We start from the raw sequence: 20,034 nt of genomic DNA, 5'->3' as shown, positions 1-20,034 counted from the left end.
CCCCACACCATCCTCCCCAAGAGGCCTTCAAGGTTTGGATCCAGGGAAGCTGGTGCAAGAAGGGTGCAACAGTCATGCTGCTTTGGGCTGGTGTCACCCATGCGGCCACAGGGGCTGGGGGGTCACAGTGGGCTCCTTTTGTCCTCCACTCCTTGCTCTGCCCCACCCCACCCTGGTGCGCTCATACATACTTGCACACCGGCCCCAGGCAGCATGGAGATGCGCTCCATTGCTGCTTAGCACTATATTGGATACAAGCCTATGTGTTCAATATTCTTTTTTGGAGGGTGTGGGTGTTTTGCATCATTTTGTCATTTCAAAGGAGGGAAACCCACCCCAATGCCTTGCAGACAGGCACAAGTGGTACATGTAAAACATACATCAAATCAATGACATGGGAATGTTCAGGATTGCACATGCTGAAAAGTGCTACAGAAATAATGAATAAATGCCTTCTCTTCAGCAGGAGACAAATTCTTTATGATTTTGAAAATTGTTCTAGAATGTCAAATGTACAGTCATTGGTTTCAGTGGGAGAGCTATGAACATAATTTAATATTTCAAAGGGGCTTTGCTCAGCGAAACTATAGATGTCTCTCTCTATGTGACATACAAGCACAATTAGAAAATTGGGTTGTTTAACCTATGTCCTGTTTCAGACCTCCAAAAAGTAGCATCACTCTAACATTTTATGATTCTCTACGGAAACTCTGAGCATTCCTGATGCTGGAATAACATTCTGGATTCCCTAGTACAGTATCTCTCTCAAGGAATAAATCATGAAAGATGACAGCCTTTGGAACATTTGGCTTAAGAGGCACCCAGCCAATAAACAAGGAAAAGTGATACTATCATCTGAGTCACTGATAAACACTAAAGTACTGCAGATTGATTTAGGCCTAGTTGTCACTGAGATGGTAGATGGTCTGGGCTGTTACACTTCAAATTGCAGGTGAGGCTCAGTTGATAGAAATACCTAATGTTAATTGTTTAGAATATCTACACCCCAAACTTCTGTATCAAAACAGGCAATAAATGTGCCTAACAACCTACAAAAAACAGTGTGGTGTCAGGGGTGCCAACTTGAATAAAATATTGGGGGGGGGGAGGTAAGCCCCACCCTGCATAATTGATCACATGATGTGGCACACACACACCATTTGAATGGCAATACCCATCAACCTTGGGGGGGGGAACCTGGCCCCTCAAATATTTAAATAATAATAATAATAATAATCCAACAACTAATGCTAGTGGACCGCAAACCCTACCCTCCAAATCTTGTGGAGCAGCTGAACCCTCGGTGACTTTTAGTTAGTGTGACCTCCATGTAAGCCTTGCTCAAGTAAATTAGGATGAATGCTCCATATGGAGGCGAAGGAAGGCTGGAAGGAGATGAGGGCCCTTGCTGGCATACGTTCTGGAAACATCGCTTATGCTCTGATTTGTTTGTGAGAAGGTTACATGTCTTTCTGCCGAACATTCATTTACCCCACACTTTTCAGTGCGTTTCTCCACTATTTTCCTAACTGCAAAAGTCCACTTTCCCCTGCAAAGTGGACGTCTTGTGCTAGAGTGGCAAAGCACTTTAATCCATTTCAGTTGCATGAAGCTGACTTTTCTGTGTGCAATTGAATCCCTCCCCCAAGTCTGCAGTTGGCCATCAAGAAGCAGGAATGCTTTTGAAAGGCAGCCTCAGGGGTGGTGTGGAGGGTTAGGGTTAGATCTGGTGGTGACATATTTCCTACAGGTTTGCATTTCATAGAGCTTTCTGATTCTCCGTTCTGTTCTTGCTTTTGTTATCATTACAGCCTTGCAGGTTGCCTTCTGCAGGTGGCAGGAACAGAGCAGCCAGGTCTTTTAAAGCAGAGATCAAAACAGAAATTACAGAGCTGAAAGGCATTGTTCCAATCTTTGAAACAGCTCCATAAACTTGCTCAAGCGTGGGATGGAATCTTAATTTCCCCCCAAATCATGTTCCTGAACTTCTCCATGAGTAATGTTGTGTATGCTACTACAGTTGCATTAGCGCTGATATCCCTCTCTCAGATCTGAAGTATGTGTTTAGTTCCTCTACTTCAGTTGTTTTTAATATCTTGAGGTTACACAGATTCCTGGGCCTGAGGACAATTGCTTTTCACTGCTGTAAAGGAGGAATAAACCGGAAAAACAACAACAACAACAACAACAACAACAACAACAACAACAACAACAACAACAACAGTGTAGTGAAACCAGGGCAATCATAGAATCATAGAGTTGGAAAGGACCTGAGGGTCATCCAGCCTCACCCCTGACTGATGTCTTCCTTGGCATTAGTTTCCTTCATCTTGATTTTTAATAGGTGGGTTCTTTCTGATCTTTCAGAGGGCTCTCAGACAACTCTAAAGTTATTGGAAAGCACAAACCCATTTTGAATTGAGACAGTTAATATTAAGGTTTATGCAATAAACAGGATTGATGATGACGCCGGAAGACCAGGGCCCAAAAGATAAATGATGCTCCATTGCTCTTATATTAATCACCATATAATATCACAATCCACCAAAATAATTACAGACAAATAATTACTCGCAAAATATGCATTCCTGCAATAATTTATTTGTCAACCTGTTAGCATTCCAAATACAATGAACTGTGTTCAAGGTAACAATAAGCACTAATTGCACCATGTTGAATGAGATACAAATATCTTTAAAAATGGCATGATAGAGAAAATTCATTAACGCTGAAAACAACATCCAAAATGCACTTGGAGTTTCCCCCCCTAAATTCCATTGGCATGAATCTGAATTGCACAACAGACTTTTTTTTGTAGAATTCTGAAGCAGAAACCCAGGCGTTACCCAAGATTCCCAACCCAGATTTATTGGTGAATGTGGAATGGAGGGGTCCTGGAAAAGAAGCAATTGAATGAAGAGAAGGTGCCATGACTCTTCCCACACACACCACTTTCCCTTTTCAATCCCTCCCCAGAGGCACCACCCCAAGCCAATATTCTGTCTGAGCAACCGTAAGCCCAGCTAAAATTCAACAGAGAAGGGGAGCTGCTCAAGGAAGCTGAAGGATTATGAACTCTCTTCCAGCCCACTGCTTCTTCTCTCCAAATGTCCCTGTGCCCACATCCACGGTCAGTGGAAAATACAGGTTTGGGGATCCCATGGCTTCTATGCTGAACCTCTAGTTCCAGTCTCACCTATTTCCAGCAGAGCAGCAGAAGTTCCTAACAGGACATGTCACAGATGCATGTCCAAAATGTTGTGCTGTGAATTCAGAATGTGTGCCTTGGTTCTCAATCCAAGAAAACAGAACACGTTTTCTGCAATGGGACAACACATGGAAAGACACCACACTAGTTTTCATGTGCCTCAACAGGCTCAACACTTGCCCTGCAAAGAAAGATGGGGAAACATGGTTGATTTTGGCTATCAGTCTTTTTCACAAAGAGACACAGATTGCACTTTGCTGGGACTTGTGGAATGGGAACAAGAGGAGAGCAGGACAGAGAGAACATTTAAACCGAAGTCATTCTTATAGCATCAGCCCAGACATGTATGTTGCCAGGATTCACTTTGTCTACTATGTTGACAGATGGGAAATGGGGTCACTTTGCACATAGGCACTGTCTAGCTTCCATGACTTAGAAGCAATAGTCACATTCACTTCCAGATACAACAAGGAATGAGTGGAAACAAGCCCTTTAATGATGATGATGATGATGATGATGTATTTGTTTCCTGGCCTTCATCCTAAGGTCCCAGGGTGGGTTACAACATTAAAACACAATATTAAAAACAATTTTAAACAACTTAAGATGCACACCAGCAACATTCCCCATCCGAAGCACAATCAGCTCAGTTCTCCAGGGAGCTGCTAATATGTCCTCTTGCCAGAGGTGGGAAACCTGCGGCCCTACAACTCCCAGAAAGCATAGTCCAAGAGCCTCTGAAGGGCCACCAGTTTCCCACTCCTGCTCTATAGGGACTGGTAGAAACCTTAGCTCACACAGAAGTTGGTTGATTAATTGTGTGTTGGGGGACATTGCTAGTGTGTGTGATAGCATCAAGGAATTGGGGACAGTCCCACTCATGCCTAGTCCCATGTATTTAGAAATGAATGCTTGAATAGAGCTATTGTGTGAGGACAAAGTAGAACTGCCCCCCCCAAAAAAACCTTGTGTGGAAACGCCCTTGGAACTCCTGCTAATGATTCTATAGTATACAGAAACAGAAAGAGAAAAACTCTATTAGTGAGACCCCACTAAATCAATTTGACTTGGAATGTAGTCTATTCTGCAGAACCCCAGGTCACAAAATTGAGGTATTGATCTTGGCCAAAAGGCTGAAAAGTTGCCTTGCCTCCTATTCATACTGTTTAAACTTTGTAATGGTCCGATGACTAGATTCAAATAAATGAATTTGATCACACTGAGGAGTGTGAAAAGGTCAGTGCCCTGCCTGCATTTATGTGCTGAAACCATTTATTGAGTCAGAGAAGGTTATCAGAAATCAGAAATGGAAGCTCAGTCTCACAGCTCTGCAAACCTCTTGTCCGTTCCTATTAAAACGTTGCCCAGAAAATGGAATGAATTATATTCTATTTTGGCCGCAGTACAAAACTTAAAAAAGAAGATTCTTTACATAGCTTCTTGGAGGAAAGGTATGCGATCCCATATTTTAAAAAGTTGTTCAAATATTAGTGTACGCACATGAGATGGCTAAAAGAGTATTAAGGGTCTATGAAAATTTATAGCCTTAATGCTGGCATTTTAGGTGTTTCCTTACATATGAGAAGTCCATTTTCATTAATGTTAAGCAAAAACACGCACACACCCTTTTAGTCCCATATACAGGCCAATAAAATGAGATGCCTTTGGGACAATTTTGATGGCAGTGGCAGAATTCAGGATAGTTCCTACCATTAGGCAACTGTCTCAGGTGAAAGATGTTGGGGAGAAGTGGTGGGAGCCCCCCAGCCTTTCCTGATGAGTCACTTTGCTGTTCCACTTGAAGAATACAACTGTGTGTGCCACATGGCCTTCGTCTTCTTCACCCTTTAAGCTAGCTTGCTGCTCCCAGACGTGATGGAGGAGTTTCAAGGGCTGGGGGTGGGAAAACAGAACCTGCTCTTGGAGTGTCACCATATTTATCATGCTCTTCCTGCAAGGAGTTCAGAACAGCAAACATTACAGTCTCCCCCTCCTTAAAAAGCCCACAATGTATTTGAGGCTGAGAGAAAGTGACTAGCCAAAGGACATCCACTGAGCTGTGTGGCCAGGTAGGGATTTGAACCAGGGTCGCCACAGTTCTAGTCTGACATTCTTGTGGGAGTGCTGCATCCAAAATGCTATGTATGGAAAGAGTTAGTGTAGTACAGAATCCTATGGTGTCACCACAGTAAGCAGTTTTCCAGTAAGGTCTCTTATCAACTCTAGAGTGTTAGAGAGTGAGTTTAACTGTGAGAGCAGCAGGAGTTTGTTTTATGCTGCTATGTGCCTCAGAATACGTCTGTAAAGTCTCCTAAGTCTGCCAGTCTCATATTAGTAATGTGTTATGTTTAAACTCTAAACAAAGAATATTGCACAGTCTTTTCTAGGAAAGAAAAAGAGGACTATATATTTTTAAGGGTCAGAACGACCTGGGGCAGCTTCCGAGCATATAAACACCACAATTCTAACCACTACAACTGGAGATGGCCAAATCTGTCCCTTTCTGTGTCTCACATTTCTGACCTTCACTTCAGTTTGCAAAAATTTCTTTTAAAAGTCTGCATGAAAATTCATCGGCATTGCGGGGCATATTACTCCTAATGTATGTGTGGTGCAGAAGTTTTAGGGCTCGGCTAGGACATGGGAGACCATGGTTCAAAGTCCTACTTAGTCATGAAGCTCATGGGGTGACTTTGAGCCAGTCACTGCTTCTTAGTCTAACCTGCCTCATAGGGCTGTTGTGAGGATCAAATGGGGATGGAAAAATAGGTATGCTGCCACCCTGAGCTATTTGGAGGAAAGGTAGGATATAAATCTAATAAATATATTTTTGAACACAAATTTGCCTAATATGCACATTTTGGGAAGCAATTTCCTTAGAATCTCTCTCTCTTTTCTCCCTTCCTCCAGTTTGGCTTAAACACACCCACCTACCTACCCCACAGTGTGGCTCCTAATATTTTAACAAATAAACTTGGGTAAGATGGATCTTTTTGTCTACAGAGCTGTTTGTCATCCAGCTGATTCTCTGAATTTGACAGTCACTGTAAGGACTCTCCCCCTTCTCTAAACACGGTTCTTGAAATAGCTTTTGTAATCACTGATCCAGATGTCCATCAATTTAATGAACATCTTAATGAGCAGGGAGCCTCTTTGATTGCCGACAGCTGTGAGATTATTATTACACTCATAGCTCGGGTTAAGTAAGCTTCAGGTTGAGTACTTTCAGGTTAAGTACTCCGCGGACCCGGAAGTGTTTACTTCCAGGTTCCGCCACGCGTGCATGCGCAAAGTGTTCTGTGCGCTTCGCGCAGAAGTGCTCTATCGTCGCTTAGCGCACGTGCACTATCACCGCTCGGGTTAAGTACTTTTTGGGATGCAAATGGCACCCCGTAACCAATTAAGTACTTAACCCAAGGTACCACTGGAAATGTTATTTTTTTTCATCTACAATACTGCCTTATTTATTTTATAGTACAGTACATTGATTATTGCCTTCATTTTATGGATCAATGGTCTCGTTAGACAGTAAAATTCATGTTAAATTGCTGTTTTATGGGGTGTTTTTCATCGTCTGGAACGGATTAATCCACTTTCCATTACTTTCAATGGGAAAGTTCGCTTCAGGTTAAGTACGCTTCAAGTTAAGTACGGACTTCCAGAACCAACTAAGTACTTAACCCAAGGTACCACTGTATTCTGAAAAGAGAAAACATTTCACCTTTGTCCAGTAGTTAGGAACACAGAAGTCTGCCTCATGCCAGGTGAGTATTTGTTTGTTTCACCTACAGGAACCTAGGAAGCTGCTTTATACTGAATCAGACCATTTGTCCATCTAGGTCAGTACTGGCTACTCTACACTGACTGGCAGAGGCTCTCCAGGATTTCAGGTACTGGACATTTCTAGTTCTGAACTGACCCTGGGGCCTTAAGGATGCAAAGCCACCAGTGAGCTCTGGATTAACAGCATAATCTTTCCCACCACCTGGCACTATTCACTTTTAATTGGAGGTGCCAGAGGCTGAACCTGGGACCTTCAGCAGCCTAGTGCCCTCTAGAACTTTCAAACTACAACTCCCACCAGCCACACCCAGTATGGTTATGCTGGCTGAAGCTGATGGAAACTGTAGTCCAAAACTTCTGGAAGGCACCAAGTTCTATAAGGCTGTTCAGGTGGCGCTGTGGGTTAAACCACAGAGTCTAGGGCAGGCATCCCCAAACTCCGGCCCTCCAGATGTTTTGGCCTACAACTCCCATGATCCCTAGCTAACAGGACCAGTGGTCAGGGATGATGGGAATTGTAGTCCAAAACATCTGGAGGGCCGAAGTTTGGGGATGCCTGGTCTAGGGCTTGCTGATCAGAAGGTCAGCGGTTCGAATCCCTGTAATGGGGTGAGCTCCCGTTGCTTGGTCCCAGCTCCTGCCCACCTAGTAGTTCGAAAGCACATCAAAGTGGAAGTAGATAAATAGGGACCGCTCCGGCGGGAAGGTAAACGGTGTTTCCGTGCGCTGCTCTGATTTGCCAGAAGCAGCTTTGTCATGCTGGCCACATGACCCGGAAGCTGTCTGCGGACAAACGCTGGCTCCCTCGGCCTATAGAGCGAGATGAGCGCCGCAACCCGAGTCGGATGGACCTTTTTATATGTACTACTACTGAGTTGCAATCAGGGTGTCAGCCTACCTCTTAGGGTGTGAGGGTTTGGCTGCAACTTTGGATTGTTCTGGGAGCACAAGAGTGAAGCATAGCTACAGCTCCCTGCAAGTGAAGCTGCCTTCTGCCATGTCAAGCCTGGTACCATCTCCTCTGACTGGCAGCAGTTCTGCAATATCCACTGAACTGGCAGCAGTTCTGCAATATCCACTGGAAGTGTTGGGTCGCAGCTCAGCTTGCTAAGGGGTTTGCATGAGGTTATATTATAGAGAAGGGAACCTTCACATTCCTAAAGGCTCTCCCTGATCTTCCTGATGACCTTTCCTTTGATGTTACTGACATTCTCAGGTTGCAGCTCTTCACTTTGTGCCTCCCCCTTCCTCTTGTTTCAGCTCTTTTGGAGACAGGGCATCTTTGGATTGATCTCTGTGGAGTGCAAGAGTCCTTTGTACCTCCACCTTAGTTAGTAAGAGCTAGGAACCTTTTCTACCCAAGTATGCCTTTCCTATTTAAAAAAAAAAAACCCTAAGCCTTTCTCATTATTCCACAGCAAGTGTATCTCTGTGTGGCTGCAGCCAAGGTAAGGCTGCCATCTCTCAGCAAAGGATCCATTGCACAGTCAGCTTCATGCTGTGTGCTAACTCTGCAAAGTAATTCAATACTACTCAGGATCTTTTTAACCCAAAGATGATGGAGCACTTCTGCTCTATCTGTATGCTCTACAAAGTCACTTCAAAAAGTAAGAACCGTCAGGGATGGTGTCAGCACCTCTTGTCCTTGGGGAATTTCAAGGGCCCCAGTTCCTTCACAGGGCTCACTGACAATTCCTGCCCTACCCCCTTATTTATTTTTCTGACCCTGAAATGCAAGCCAAGTCAGGTCCAGTCTAGGCTTGGGCTGGGCAGTGTGAGAAATTTACTGTATAGAGTGGCTAGACACAGCCATCCATTGGTACTTGTACAGCTGCCGCTGCAGCCACGTAAGCTAGTCAGGCACCACTGAGAGGGGCAGAAGAGGTCCTTAAGGAGGACATATTGTCCAGGGTCTCCTCAAACAAGGAGAAGGCTGACTGCAGGTTTGGGTGGTGGGCCTTGGCATGATCCCCATGGTGGGATGGCCTCTCCTTAGGAGATGTCCCCTCCACCTCGCATGTCACCTGTTCACTTAGAGAGCTCTTAGCTGAGCAAGTGAGCAGGCAATGGCAGCTGTGACAGATCAAGGATTAAAACTGGCCCTTCCAGAGGGTACTGGTGTCTTGGTAGCTTTCTAAGGACTCCAGTCCCTGACACCAGTTTGGAGGACAACTCATTATTCCAGAGATGCTGTTAACTTAGGGAGCAGAGAAATCCACTGTCCCCCCCCCCCCCGTAATCATTATGGGTGCACAAGAGACAGTCTTTTTAGATATAGCAGTTGGATAGAAGGTGTTTCCTTGGCAGTATATGATGCTTTGGCTGTGGAGCAGCAGCAGGTTAAGGAGCAAAGGCAGTGGAGGCTGGTGCATTTGGGTGAATGGGACACTGCACCATACCTGCCAAGTTCCGGCCTGAGAAATAAGGGACTGGACCAGAAGTAGCAGACCGGAAGTAGTGCTGCCGCCATTTTGGAACTGGGTGGAGCATGCTCAGAAGCGACTTTTGATGCTGCTCTGCCCTGTTCCAAAATGGCCGCCGCACCAGAAGTCGCACTGCAGCCATTTCGGAACTGGGCAAAGCAGCCTCAAAAGTCGCTTCTGAGCATGCTCCGCCCAGTTCCAAAATGGTCGCTGCACCAGAATAAACCAGGAAAAAACAAAAAAATCTGTTTTTTTGGCTGGGGGTAGCTGGAAAAACGGGGGTTTCCCAGGGAATACGGGAGACTTGGCAGCTATGCACTGCACCACCAATCCCAGACCTTTCTTTCTTCCAACCAATGCAGGGGATGGCCCTGGCTGTCAGCTTCCTTCTCATCAGCCCCATTGGTTCTCTATGTAGAACTCAGCAGGGACAAAGCTAAAATTAGTTGGTTCCACCTGACATTGACTCTGGCACCACCTACTGCTGGCCTCCCTGTTTTCCACCAGCCACCACTATGGCTCTATCTGTAGCAAACATTTAAAGCAGTCTCATACCACTTTAAGCAGTCGTGACTTCCCTCCAAAGAATCCTGGGAACCATAGTTTGTTAAACATGCTGAGAGTTGTTAGGAGACTCCTCTCTCTCCCCCCCCCCCCCGAGCTACAATTCCCAGAATTCCCTGGGAAGAGGGATTGACTGTTAAACCACTCTGGGAATAGCAAATTTTGTCTAGGAAGCCTATAACAGAACTGTGAGACCGAATACCACAATCCTGGGATTAAATGTTTTAGCAAATTACTTCCAACTCACAAAATGTCATTGGTTGCAGGGTTCCTCCGTGGATTTATTTGGCAAGCCTCTACCCTCCAAGGCCAGGGCACTCTATCAATCCAACCTTGACCTTCACACCTCATGGAATGATGCAGGAAGGAGTGTCACTTTTCTAATTTTAGCCTGTGCAAACACACTGACACCTTCCCGATAACATTTTAGTTCAGAAGCAGAGTATTTAGCTTAGGATTAATGTCTGATGGACTGCACAGCATGACCAAACCTTGGTACAGCTCAATAAAAACTCCCCTGCTATATATTTACAATTTGGGGTTTGTGTGTGGAGTGGGGGAGGGGAGGGGAGGGGGCTATTATAGCAGGTGCACTTACAGATGGCCAGTATTTTAGAGTGGGATTCAATTGCATATTGGCAAATTCAGGTTTTGCCATTAAAGTTAATTTGCAGGCCTTGTGTGACAAACCTGCTTTCCCAAAAGATCAGACTTTCCCCAAGGACAGGAGAATGCACTGGATGCTGTGAATAAGGCTTGATGTTGTCTAACCTGCCTGCAAACAGATCAAAATGAATGCTCAGAATGCAGGTGATGGGGAATAGCAATGAGCAAGAAATTAGTTTGAAATGCATTGGAAATACCCTGTTTTGCAATTTCTGAAACAAAACACAAATTGAAATTGTGCTCCTTTGAAATTTGCACATTTCTGAATCTTTGTGGTATAGTTCGCCAACCAAACAATGTATATAACAGGGAAAGGTATACAGTAAAATGCACAAATTAGTGGAAATTGCTTGCAAAAATTAGGAGAAAATGCATAGGAAAATGTGCATTTTGGGAGAAATTCACACAAATACATTTTCATGTTGATCTCCCCCTCCCGGGAAATAAATAAATCACAAGCTTGTGCAGAGATGTGAAGAATGGAACTTAAAATGCGGGGGTGGGGTGGGGTGCAAACAAATTGGTGTATCCCTAGCCTGGTAGTAACCCAAGGGTTATTGATTCCCATTTTGAGGAGGTATGGACCCCAGAAACTGTGACAAAATAAAACCAGGGGTGAGCAGAAGGTAGGTCTTGATCTGCTGGTCTTGATCCGTGGGTGACTTGCAATATGAATATATTGCGGAAAATAAGAAGACTGGTGGTAATCAGAAGTGGGATTTTTATAGGGAAGGACAATGAGCTTTGTTCAGTTCTGTTACAAATTCAGAATGATTTGTTTCTAAGTTTATATCATTTGCACCAGGGTCTAGGTGGTGGGCATTGGGGTTCTAGTAAAAACAATTGTAGATCCTCCAGCCCTGAATTTGTCTACTTCCCTGCAGCTGAAATACATATAATTAAATAATTATAATCAGTCCTGAATCTTCCAACTTCATTGGATGTCTACGAGTTCTGGTGTTATGGGAGAGGGAGAAAAACTTTTCTCTATCCACTTTCTTCATGCTATGCATAATTTTATAATCTTCTGTCATATCGCCTCTATGTCATTTTTTTTTAAAAAAAGTCCCAAACGCTGTAACTGTTCCTCATAGGGGAGTTGCTCCACCCTCTTGATCATTTGGGTTGCCCTTTTCTGAACCATTTCCAACTCTACACTATCTTTTCTGAGGTAATGAGCAATTTTAATGCTCATTAAAATCTGCAGTCCCTCAGGAGAAAGGTTTGATTCTGCATGCAAATCATATGCTTTATTATCCCCCGCTGAAGTTTTTTCTTTTCTTTTCTTTTCTTTTCTTTTCTTTTCTTTTCTTTTCTTTTCCTTTTCCCAAAATGCATCATGGAAATGCCCCCCCCTTCAAATGTATACTATCAGCTTCTATTTATAGCCAGCATTCTCCTACACTAGGGCTTGGGAACCTCTTTGCAGCCTGAGGGCTACACTCCCTTCTGGTCCAGCAGCATAGCATGGGTTGCCAGTGCCAAAGCCATTGGAACACCCCCACCCACCCTGGAGCCAAGCAGGGCCACATTGTGTTACCTGCTTGTCCGTGCAGGGGGGAGCCCTTGGTGGGAGAATCCCCTTGTTGCCCGCAGAGAGGAGCACCTGGCCAGGTTGTGCTGGACTCACCCCTTGCCCACTGTCCTCCATCTGCACCCACTGCCCGTGGGCCTGAGCCCTTTGCCGGGTCCCTATGGAAGCTGGCACCTGCGTGGGAGTGCCTGCTTGCGCCCCCTCAGAATTTTGTGCCCGGCTACACCACTGTTCTAGTCCAGCTTCTGGGAGTCATGTGATAGCAGTGGGTGGAGCAAGAAGCAAAAGTGGTTCAGAGCTAATTGTACCTTTGTATCATGGGCTTAATTCTGTGCACCCTTATCCATAGCTTGCTCTGTCCTCCATCTAGTGCTGAATTTAGGACGGTGCGGATGGTTCTGCTCGGACAGGGCGCCAAGCCGAGAGGGCACAAAATTGAGAAGATCCATTATTGAAAAGAGCCATTTGGGGGCAACAAATACTGGCCTCGCACAGGGCACCATATTACTTAAGATTGCCAAAGCCTGCCCCTGCTCCATCTAGACAAGCAAGAAGAAGTCCTAGAATTTGAAGACACATTTTAGCCAGGCAAAAACTCTCAAGGACAGTGCAAAGCAGCATGGGGGGGGGAGGGCTGGGGAGAGGTAGTGGCCTGGAAATAGTCCTAAAGGCCAGCCAGAGAGGTTAGGAAAGTGGCATTTGGCCCCTGGGCCTGAGTCTCCCTATACATTGAAGCAGAGGTAACTTTCTTTAGCCAGTATACTCTACCAGTTAAACACAGGAACATAGGACATTCTTCAAATTGTCATGGTAGAATCTGGTTCCCAGTTATGATTCCGGAGGGGGGGAAATAGCATTAGAGATTCCCAGCATAAAAAATGGTTGGCATGCAGAGAAAAGTTAATGGCCCATAGTAGGCACTCTGGTATGAATTGTGCCCTGCTGTCTTGTGAATTGTAAAAAGATTTCAACATAGCTTGCTGGCAGACAAAATAGTAAGCAAGTCATGCGAGCAAGAAAGATGCCCAGATCACTGTTATGTGCAGAGAACAAATTCTGCACAAAAGCCCTCCAGCATAAAAATAATAGCAATGATTGCATTAATGTAAGAGGTAATGAATTGAGCTGAGAAAAGAATGATAATGTTGAAACAAGAAATGCTGGAGGAATTCAATTTCTATGAATTTTGATATGAATGGGCTTAGACTAATGTGTGGGGCAGAATGTGTGTGTGTGTGTGTGTGTGTGTGTCTACACTTCTCTGAATGCCATGATACAGTTTCCAGCTCACAACATGTACCAAGATATGTTCAGAAGGACAGACACTGAACAAAAATCTTCAGGGTCAGGGCCAGACTTTGAAGGAAGTGGGAGCTTACGGGTGATGGGCCACACGCCAGAGGTGCCAGCTTGGGCCCAACACTGGGTGGGTGGGTGGGGGCCTTAGCAACACATCACACCTGTGATCACACACAGGGACTAGGCGAGTTTCCTGCGGGCCAGGCTGTGGCATGACTCAGGCTGGCACGGCCAGGGTGGGTGCTGCCACTGTGTCCACCACAGCAGCCACAGTCTGAGTCAGCAGCAGAAACAGAGCACTGCAGCAGGGCTCCCCAGCCATGGTAGGGCTGCCTGCTTCCAGACTCGCCCAGGTCACTGCAGCTGCTACTGCCAAGACTCCCATGTCCATGGTGGTGGGAGGAGGAGGAGGAGGAGGCAGTGGCGGTGCAGTCAGGAGGGCTGGCAGTGCCCTGGCTCGCCTTGTCTCATGGGGAAGAAGGAGCAGCTCCACTCCATGCCCCATGCCAGAAGCTGGAGAAACTGGGCCTATCCCAGTGCTGTGCTCTGCTCTGCTCAGTGCTCAGCCTCCTCCACCCTCTCAATCTTGTGGGGTGGATGCTGAGCCCCCTACTAAACAATATCTAGGGGGCTGAGGTGTCTTCAGCCCTAAGGAGTTGGTGCCTATGCCATACAGCCTCCCAAACCAGGGCAGGGCCCAGTTCTCCTTGTAAGGGCCACAGAATATACTGCTGTCATACTCAGCCATCTAATTCAACCTCAACCTCAACCTCAATACTGGAAATCCAGAGCTAGAGCTCCCCTCACAGATGGCTGCCCAGCTTCTGCTTAGAGACCTCCAGCCCATACCATCAAGACATGTCTCCTAATGCTCAACCAGAATCTGCCTCCCTGTAACTTAAAACAAGAAGCACTGTAGCTCAGTGGCAGAGCATCTGCGTTGCATGCAGAAAGTCCCAGGTTTAAGCCCCAGCACTTCCTGGTGGGGTTGGGAGAGATCTCGGCCTGAAATCTTCAGAAGCCACCGCCAGTTATTGCAGAACAATAATAAGCTAGCTGGATGAATAGAAAAAGCAGCTTCCTATCTATTAGATACTGGGAAATTGTGAAGATTTAAGGATTAGCATGGAGTTCAATTCATTTCTTAGAGTTCGCTTACTGCATTGAATCCCATTTTCTTCTGATGCTATAGATGCATTTTCTGCCTACACTACAAAGTTAATTGCCAGATTATTTCTATAGATAGCGTGTGGTGTACAGAGCTGAGAACTATTAATTCCAAATGTGTACTTTACCTCTTTTCTACAAAGGGTGTAGAAATCTCCTGACAGGTTGAAACTGAGGAAAACACCCAAATCAAATTACTTTCAAGCTTCCTTAAAGGTCAATTACTACATTGCAAACCTCACATTTACTGTGAACTGCTTTTGGTCCTTCAGTGTCTAAAATACATTATATATAATCCCTATGAGGCTATAGCAATAGGGAGGAAAATGACAGCCATATTGTTAGGCCTCTCGATGTCCCTAACAAAATGGGAAAAGCTGTTATAAATATGTATGGTCTTGTGAATCTTTGAATGACACTGGCATGGTTTGAAGAGAGGTTATCTGAAAAGCTTTTCATGTTAGGCTCTCCAGAGAGAAAGCAAACTTTGGCAACCCAAAATCTGTAGATTTTTTTTTTAAAAAAATAAACATAAGATTCCTGGTCCAATATATAGACTGAAGTTGTGCTAGGGTTGTCATAGTTCAAAAAGTGAAAGCCCAGACACAAAAGTTGTTCAGCTTTTTGTTGTTGTTGTTGTTGCAAAATCTCAGTAAATAAATAAATGATTTTTAACCTCTTTTTTTAAGGAAAATTGTCAAAAAACTCTACACTTCTGATATGGGCTGCCATATGCCCGGGCTTCCCAGAACATTTTTGCTGCTTTCCAAAAATTCTACCCGGACACCGTTTTTGACAGACAAATCCTGGCTATGTCCAGGAAATTCCAGACGTATGGCAGCCCTAGATAATGCAGACATGCCTTTTCAGTGTTTTATTTGTCTAACATGATGACTGGCAGCTGAACATGTGAGATGACTTCACTTAAAGGCATTGGCTTAAATCTATATTAAGTTAGCCTTGCTTTAGTACTATCAGAATCAATTGGACTTAAGGCCATCATGATGAGCAACTTGTCCTACTGATTTTAATAGGGCTAATATCAACACATGTGATGGGAATTCAGTATGGCCCCATTTCTGTTGCTGTAAGTATGGCCCCATTTCTGTTGCTACATGCAAGCTCTCTACATGTGAGTAGACACATGTCTAGTGCTTGAATCTGGATCCTTTCCAATGCATTTTAAATGGTTTAGAAGTTCTGGTGTGACATTTGATCTGAAATGGCCCCTTCACCCACTTGGTCATCAAGCAATAAATCATGTATATGTGTATCAGCTTAGAGTCCAGCTAGCAGCAAAGGAGTCCCCATTACCCTCAGTTCCACAGTTCCAATGACATGGGGGACATTTCCCAATGCTGGACCTAGTGTAGGAAGCTCTTGCTTATATAGAGCTCAATGGACAAATTAAAAGTTATTCAGAATTACGCATTGTGCGACTGCTATTCATTCCTGTTTGTTTAGGTTTCTGATTATCCAAATTCAGGTAATCTGGTTTAATGAGGGAACATGGTTTTTTTTTAAAAAAAAAATATTAATGTAAAATACTCTCATTGACGTCAACAGTTGAAAGATAAATTGCTTCATCCTTGTTGCAGGGGATTGATTTATATTTTGGTAATCCCACAAAAAGCAATTTAATTTAGCCAAAGTCAATTGAAAAAAATCCCTATGGGCACAGTTATACAGCATACATGAACTTGTTTAAATTCAATCCCTTTTCCCTAGGGTACTCTATGAAATCCAGGACCAAGAAAGGATCTAAGAAACCAGTTTGAACAGTTTTTTTTTTTGGCAGGAAAACATAAATTAAATCGACCCTGTAGTAAAGATGCATCCTGGGGGCGGGGGGGGGGGGGAGGGGGGAATAGAAGCTTCTTTGTGACACCATCAAACCTGATCTAAGCTACCTACCTGAATCAGAGCAAATGTCAATCAAGGTTAGTGTAGATTTAAGTTTGCTTCAATTTGGCAGTAAAGGATGGGTTTTCCCAGGGAATGCAGTGAGACAAACAGAAAACTGCTTGGACCAGTACCTAGAAATATGAGACAAGTGGAAATTCTCCTGGACTCATGTTTTCTAGGCACAGGACAAACAGAAATGTGGACAGGCTCTGAATCTTACAGAATCAGTGTTTCATGCATTTTCTCTTCTGTTTCCTTGAGATGGCTCCAAATAACCATGTTCTCCAATCTCCAGCACAAGACATGATTTAAAAAGATTGAATCTTTGGATGCTGACTTGTGGCAAAGGCTGCCTTAAACCCTAGTCTCATCAATAGTTCAACAAGCACCCCCATATTGAATAAACCACATCACATGGATCTGATCCTCTCGTTCATTGGTGCCTTAGTAAATCCTGCTGCTCCACAATTCTGCATGTGATAAGGTTGCCTTGCAGTGCTGTGCTGGCTAGTGCCAATTTGGACTGGTAGGGTGGAAGGCAGGGAGGCCAACAGTACACGGAGCCAGAGCAGTGAAAGGCAGAGCCAACTAATTCTGGTTTTGTCTCCATCTCCCCCCCCCCCCTGCTGAAGTCTGCAGGGACTAAAGAGGGACCTAACAGCACAGGCCTCCCCTTGGGGTGGTTGTATGTAAGAAGTCAGGCAGGTAGGGGCTGGCTGAGGGAAGTGCCCCGTTCTCTTTAATGGACTAGCCTCCAGTGTTGCAGAATATGAATCTCCACAGTTTCCAATTATTTCCTATTGCACATGTGTGTATGACAACAATAATGGTTGGAAATGCCAAAAGGAAGCAAAAGGGATTGAATGACCTAAAGTCTGTAGAGGTAGGCTATTGAAGGAACAGGTGTGGCCCATGGGACGGGATGGAGTCAAAAAGTACGAAGGAAAGGCAACTGGTGTTGGTGAAGGGGCTGGAAATTGCCCCACAAACTCAGAGGGCAGTTTCTTGGCATCATTATTACGACAAAGATACATTCTTTTGCTACTGAATATTTTCCACCATTACATCCTGCACTTCAAAAAAACGAATGTACTACAGTACAAGGCAGGCAACAAAGAGGAACACAGAGAAGGTGAAGCTTCAAAATGATACACAGAGATTTTTGCAAATGCTCTTGGGATAAGGAAATGGTCCCTATGAGGGGGAGAGGGAATAAGGCCCACTTCACATCACCACAAATTGTGGGAGCTGCTTCTCTTTGATGATGTCCTGTGAGTGAATATTATAACTACATGGGCAGAACTAATCATATGGATTAGTCCACTTGATTAGCACCCCAGAAGGAGGGAGCGTCATGATTTGTTATCATAAACGCCCATAAGATTTCATTGCCTATGTGATTGTAGTGTTTCCCCTCCCACATTTTGACCACATGGAATGAAGAAGCAGTTCTCAGCAAGTCTGCCATCCATATGAAGGGAACACAAGCTTCTGAACTGTTGTTGCCAAGTGCAGAATCAGGGCCATTTCTGAGCTGTGTACTCCCTATTGCAAAGGTGGGAAAGCTCGGGGGCTGCATTTCTCCATGGACAACCTTCCAGTGGCCACATGCCAGTAGTGGGCAGGGCCAGAGGCAAAAGTGGAGGGAGCAATGGCTGTGCCTTGTCTTTGTGCAGTAGACTATATTCCAGCCATATAAAGGGCAGAGGTCCCCTGTCCCCAGACCTCTCCATCCAGGCAAGCAAAAGGCATTATCACAGTTCAATGACATATTCCAGCCTGGCAAAAACAATTAAGGGATGTATGGAGCAGGGCCAACTAGAGGCCCGGGTGAAGGGATGTACCACTGGAAGAGCCTCAAAGGCTGGTTAGAGAGGCCTAGGGGGTTGCTTTCTCCTCCTGGGACTGAAGTCCCCCACCCTTACCCTTTTGGTGTCTTTTAAGCTATATGGTCCGAAGTTTCACAGGACTGGAATCAACAAAAAGAAAGGAGTCAACTTAAAAGACCATCACATTTCTCCAATTAACTCATGGTTCTGCCTTGTCAAATTCCCCCTTTAGGTGTATGAAGTTACTCCACAACATAAAAGCTGAGAGCCAGAAAGAAGTTCCTGTGTTGAAAATAATAACAGATATTCATAGATTTCTATTGTAGGATACGCCACAACACTTTTCTCCACCCCCACCCCCAAGTGAAGAATGCAATGGCTAAACAATTGTAAATAAAACTAACTGAACCACAGAGCCTTGAAAATAGCAAGGAAATAATAGCAGAATCGCTTGAAGAAGTCCAGCCTCAAGTGGTCCCATTTCTGAACCCCACAGATTTCAATGGGATTTAAATCACCTTGCCTTAGATTCCCTCAATAACTTGGATTCAGTCGAAGCTCACGTGCTTTGTTCTACTTTAGCATCATTCCATTGCCGGCATTCTGTACTACTCCATAAAAAGCAGCCCCCTCCTTAGGTTGCCCATATTGAAGTACTGCATGTAAACCTCTTCTGGTCCCACCAGAATGATGGATGCCTCTAAATATCCTCTCCATTATCGCTGACAGAGACAGTGTGTATCTTAATGGTGGGCACTCTCTGGTCCTTTGCAATGTTTTCCCCTGATGTTCTTGCACAGCAGCATACCTGCAGGAAACCTTTGCTCTTGACTTTGGCTGTCACACAGCTGGCCTTATCCCTTGAGGCTGTGCTCTTGGTGGACACACTCTGCATGGCCGAGAAGAGTTTCCACTCGCAGACACCGTCCGATTTGGAAATCTTATAGAAGGTTTCTCCGGAGCCGACAGGGATGCGGACAACGTCTTTTGGTGCTTCGGCGACGTGGTTGCTTGCATGATTGAGGTTGAAGCTAAGGGAATATTTGTTGGCTGAGTACCTCCGTGGTGGGAGGCACTGGGCCCTTAGAACGTTTTGGAATGCCTTTTTAAACTCTTGACTTGAACAAGGGTAAATGATGGGGTTGATGCAGCTGTTCAGGTATCCCAGCCAAAATGCGATTTTAAAAATGGTCTCTGAGGGCTTGCTCTCGGGAAAGAAAGAACCTGGAATTGAAAATATATGAACCATTACTGGAAATAATAGAAGCACAATTCCTGATTATCAACTAGTTAACAAAGAAGGGGTGGCAGGGGATAAAGTTTTTGTTTTGTTTTGTTTTAAAGTTAAAAATATACTTTATTGATCTTTAAAAATGTTTACAAAATCATTAAATCATATAAATCATATATATCAAATCCACTCATTCAACATAAAGATTAAATAAATCATATAAATCATATAAATCATAAATATTTCAAATCCAGTCATTCAACAAAATATAACTTGTAAGTACAAGAGTACAAAATCATAATAATTGGCTTACATAAAGAAAAATGAGAAAAAGAAAAAACAGATAAAAAAAGAAACAAAAATATAAATAGAAAAAGCAAAGACAAAGAAAAAATTCCCTCCTACTATTTACAGCATGCTTCCCT

The 20,034-nt window shown here is 44.3% G+C and overlaps 1 protein-coding gene across 3 annotated transcripts in view; it reads right to left on the bottom strand.

Annotated features, from left to right (window-relative positions):
- Positions 1 to 522: 522 nt before the first annotated feature.
- ADRA1A (adrenoceptor alpha 1A) overlaps positions 523 to 20,034 on the bottom strand; it is a 74,009-nt gene continuing 54,497 nt past the window's right edge. Inside the window, exons 3-4 of one of the 3 annotated variants that reach the window (XM_035139287.2) lie at positions 19,187 to 19,602; positions 3,251 to 3,389 (exon numbers count right to left, since the gene is read on the bottom strand). In XM_035139287.2, the coding sequence (XP_034995178.2) occupies positions 3,378 to 3,389; positions 19,187 to 19,602 (428 nt within the window). In that variant the 3' untranslated portion in view covers positions 3,251 to 3,377. Of the gene's footprint in view, positions 19,603 to 20,034 lie in introns of all 3 variants that reach the window. The other 2 variants (XM_035139288.2, XM_035139286.2) reach the window with 2 other exon arrangements.

Source organism: Zootoca vivipara, chromosome 15 (assembly GCF_963506605.1).
Source record: "Zootoca vivipara chromosome 15, rZooViv1.1, whole genome shotgun sequence".
NCBI classification, from domain to species: domain Eukaryota; kingdom Metazoa; phylum Chordata; class Lepidosauria; order Squamata; family Lacertidae; genus Zootoca; species Zootoca vivipara.
This window is presented reverse-complemented; position numbering and strand designations above follow the sequence as displayed.